We start from the raw sequence: 4030 nt of genomic DNA on the forward strand, positions 1-4030 counted from the left end.
CGGACACCCTTAAAGATCATGGGATGTCCCTCCTACAGGCCACACGACTTGCTGCAGACAGACACCTGTGTCTCCCCGCGACACCCCAGGGTACAAGCGGAAGAAAAAAGTAAAAGTAAAAGTAGTATCTTTGGTTGAACTCGGGTCGTTTTGTGGGGTTTTGAATGCTCTCAACCCACCTGGCTTGGTTCTATCGGAGACAGACGTTAAATTCGGAATTCCCGACTCTTATACAACCAATTATAGTGTTGATAAGTGTGTACTTTACTAAGTCCAAGGGTACGTGTATACTGGAAATCAAAGCATACGGTAGGCCTGCCCAGTGTAAAAGATTTATTATACAGTTATTTTTTTTTCTTCTATAAGAGGTTACTTTGCAAACCTTTGCGATAAACGACTACTATAAGTAAACAACGTTGCAGCACTTCTACTAGCTAGCTTCTAGCATCCATGCAACCCAAGACTCAGTAAGTCTTAGTCCGTCTTGGATGCAACTGCAGCGAGGCTACCAAAATAAATCTTTAGTTCCGGTATCCTCGAACTGCAGCCATCAGGAGTCTCCGGATGTTGTGTCATTGCACCATTTCGGAACCCCCCCACCAGTTTTGTCAGCAATCTCCCCACAGATACTAAAATCTATGGAGTGGACAATCCGGCAATCCAGCCAGACACTAGACACTAGACACAGACACAACAGTAGGCTAGAATGAAAATTGAAAATAAAAATGGCCGAAGAAGAGATACTTGATGTTGAAGGCGAATATGATTTCCAAGTCGAGTAAGTGCAGAATGAGTCATTTGATGATCATTCTTTATCGTTGACTCGTGTAGAGATCTAATATTTCATTAATGCATGCGTTCTGATTAACTCAGAAATGAGGAAACTCGTTGAAAATAGATCCGAGCTCCTTTATGTGGCCTCTTTGAACATTAGCAGTACCACCACTACTCCAGTAGATTTTGAGAAAGAGCAACTTAACTTTAACTGATTCCGTCCATGATTTTTTCAGGCTCTGGACAGAATTATTTTTCCCTGTTCAGTTTTAGACCTGGGGTACATCCAGTGGCGGTGGGTGGACCCAAATTTGGGTGGGGCTTAGGTTTCTTCCAGTTCTTTACCACCAAAGGCAAATAGCAAGCAATAAGAATTTTAAAACAGTGGTGATTTTTCTATACTCACGGCGAGCCACGACAGTTTGAGAACCATTCAAACGAGAAGAGTTGCCTTTCTTTTCCATCTCTTTGTTTTTAGTTAAATTCTTGTTGATGGTTGGGACGAAGCCGTTGCACCTCCAAATTTCCTCTAGATCTAGATCTAATTAGTTTTCGTGTGATGAAAAAAGTTGCCTTACACTTACACACAAGTAGTTCGACCTGATTTGTTCTGTTAAATCTCAGCAGCACAAAACAAACATGCACACACAGCACTTCAAACATTATTCTTCTATGAGCTGGACGAGGCCGTGTAGTTGAGAAAGTTGAACGCACCCAACAAAGAACCAATGAGCGCATCGGTATCTGTGTCAGTGGGGGAAAGTGTGTCGTAAACTTTCACCCCATTGTCAGGGCTAGGAAAGCGTGTGAGCCCTCGATACAGTGTTATTTTTTCCCAGTCTTCTACCTTTTTGCAAGAAGAGTTTCATTAAGGACGAGCTGTGGGAAAAGGGCTCATCTTTGTGAGCCCTAAAGACATTTGATTGGCTGCTGGGTTACTATAGTTATAATTATAATATAAGCGGTGACAACAGTAATTGGATAGGCGAGCAAGCCGCCAAGTTGATCACTCTGTGTTCATTGCGTGCGGTCATAACGGTTTCAACTGCTTGTTTCATTTGGAGAAATATATATTTACTTTGGGATAGAGTTGGGGGTGGTGGGTGAGGAGGGGGTAGGGGCTCAAGCCCGTGAGCCCTTCAATACCCACCGCCACTGGTGGGTGCATCTATTTAATGCATTACTGTGAAGCTGAAACTTACTCTAATAGATATGTATTGTCATATACCAAACTGATGGGAATAAATAGAAGAATCTGTATATAAATAACAATGACCTATGGCCACCTCTATTCTCACCCGGAGTGAGAATAGTGCAGGCGAGTCTTGTGGCTATTCTCACCCGGTGCGCGTTCACCAAATTTTGCGTTCACCCTAAACCACAGAATGCTACACTGTGATCACAGAAAAATTGTAGAATTCTGTGCCGTGAACAGACGTTCCATTACAACTGTAGCCTACTAAATGCGTACAATTTTGTCTGTGGGCAGTGGAGAGGAGAGAGAAAGAGAGAGAGGAGTAGCGCGAGAATTTCCGGGCAAAACAAAATGGCGACCCGCGTAGGTCGGCTTGGTTCGGCTCGATTCGAAAAGTTAAATAGCCGTAGCATCTTTGTAGACAACCAAATTGATTTACTTTTGTGTTTTAACATCATTTTTTAACTTTGTTTTGGTCAATTTGATCGTCCACACCGATAGACAGTATTCAGAAAGAGACAGAGAGAGAGAGAAGAGGGGAGGAGTTGATCTTGCGAGAACTTCCGGGCGGGTGAGAATAGCCACTTTCATGACCTATAATTGGTTTGTGTTGCATTTTCCTTCAGACAAAAACGAATGAGGGAAAAAAAATACGCAACAGCTCTTCGAAAATTTCAACTTACCGCATTTTCTCAGCTCTACAAGTCCTTATAATCCATAGGAATCAACACAACATTGTAGCGATATCACCCTAGCACACATTTATGCAAGAATTTCACAAATTTAGTTGAATATCTTTCATTGAAGGGCCTTTTTATTATATAAATACCAGGCTCCGTGTTGTTTACCCTTAGATCTAGCCTACATCGCGACAACAAAACAACGATTTTTGCAAGAATTTCGCGGAGTTTCGATCGATATTGGCGCTCAGAGATTGAGGTCAGGTTTGTTTACAAGTTCTACTTTCTTTCGACAACATAAAAAGTCGGAATTATGTTAAAAAGTGCTCCTTTGTTTCGGATTTCGTTGAGCCGCTCACAGCGGTCGAATGGACGCAGCGGTAAAACTCAGAGCTGCTGTCAGCGGCCGAATGGACGGAATCAGTTAAAGAGAGGCGAGATGAGCATGGAGGAGTGTGTTGAGCTCAGTGAACGGAGTGTTTAAAAGAAATTTCAGGGTGTAAACTAGACTCTGTAAACAAAGTTTGGGTACTAATCTAGATATCTACTTAAGAATCCGGGTCCCGCTTGGGGATATTTAGATCTAGATCTAGATCTAGATCTAGATCTAGAATCTAGTTTTGACCCCACTGACGATTACTTCTGGTTCTAAATGATTACTTTTTGATGAGTGTGCCGATATGGAGAGATACTATCTGCTATCAAACCTAGATCTAGGTTAATTGCAAAACATCAAGTTATGTTCAAATTCAGGGGGGCACGCCCCCCCCCCCCCCCCCCCCCCCCCCGGTCTCAATGTTTTTATTTGCCCCCCCTGAAACCCCCCTTTCCTTGTTGATAAATAGATATAGATCTAGTGAATTTTTAATGCTCATTTTGTAGGCTGGATCTAGATCTAGTTCAGAGAGTTTACAGTAATACTAGAGAGATAACACTTCCCCCGGATGCGCGTATCTGGGTCACCAGCTGATCGTGGAGAAACGCACTGTAAACAAAACAAACTGCGTCCATTGTTCAAGGCATTTTCGTTGATCGCAGACAAGCATGGCCCCGGTTAGCACAAAATGTTAATTGTGTAATGCTATAAACTGAACCTATTAGAATGAAAATCTGAGTTTCTTTCCATTTCCAAAGAATGACGGAATATATTTTGATGAATAGAAAAATATAGATCTAAATAATGACAATGTGATTGTGGTCCTACCACACTGACACTCCATGCACAAACTCAACACACTTAAACTTTGTTATATCTATAAATTTATTTTTTTTCTGTCTAAATGCCCAAATTGAGCTTGCATTCTGAGCATTTGCCAAAAGGTGGGATACCTGGGTGTGACAAATGAGGTCCAAAATCAACTTTATGTAATAATTCTTTAAT

The 4030-nt window shown here is 41.8% G+C and overlaps 1 protein-coding gene across 2 annotated transcripts in view; it reads left to right on the plus strand.

Annotated features, from left to right (window-relative positions):
- Positions 1–680: 680 nt before the first annotated feature.
- Positions 681–4030, plus strand: part of LOC101847663 (histone H2A deubiquitinase MYSM1) — a 30108-nt gene continuing 26758 nt past the window's right edge. The window contains exon 1 of one of the 2 annotated variants that reach the window (XM_005100435.3): positions 681–778. In XM_005100435.3, the coding sequence (XP_005100492.1) occupies positions 726–778 (53 nt within the window). In that variant the 5' untranslated portion in view covers positions 681–725. The remainder of the gene's footprint in view (positions 779–4030) is intronic. The other variant, XM_005100434.3, reaches the window with a different exon arrangement.

Source organism: Aplysia californica, unplaced genomic scaffold, assembly GCF_000002075.1.
Source record: "Aplysia californica isolate F4 #8 unplaced genomic scaffold, AplCal3.0 scaffold00247, whole genome shotgun sequence".
In the NCBI taxonomy this organism is placed as follows: Eukaryota; Metazoa; Mollusca; class Gastropoda; order Aplysiida; family Aplysiidae; genus Aplysia; species Aplysia californica.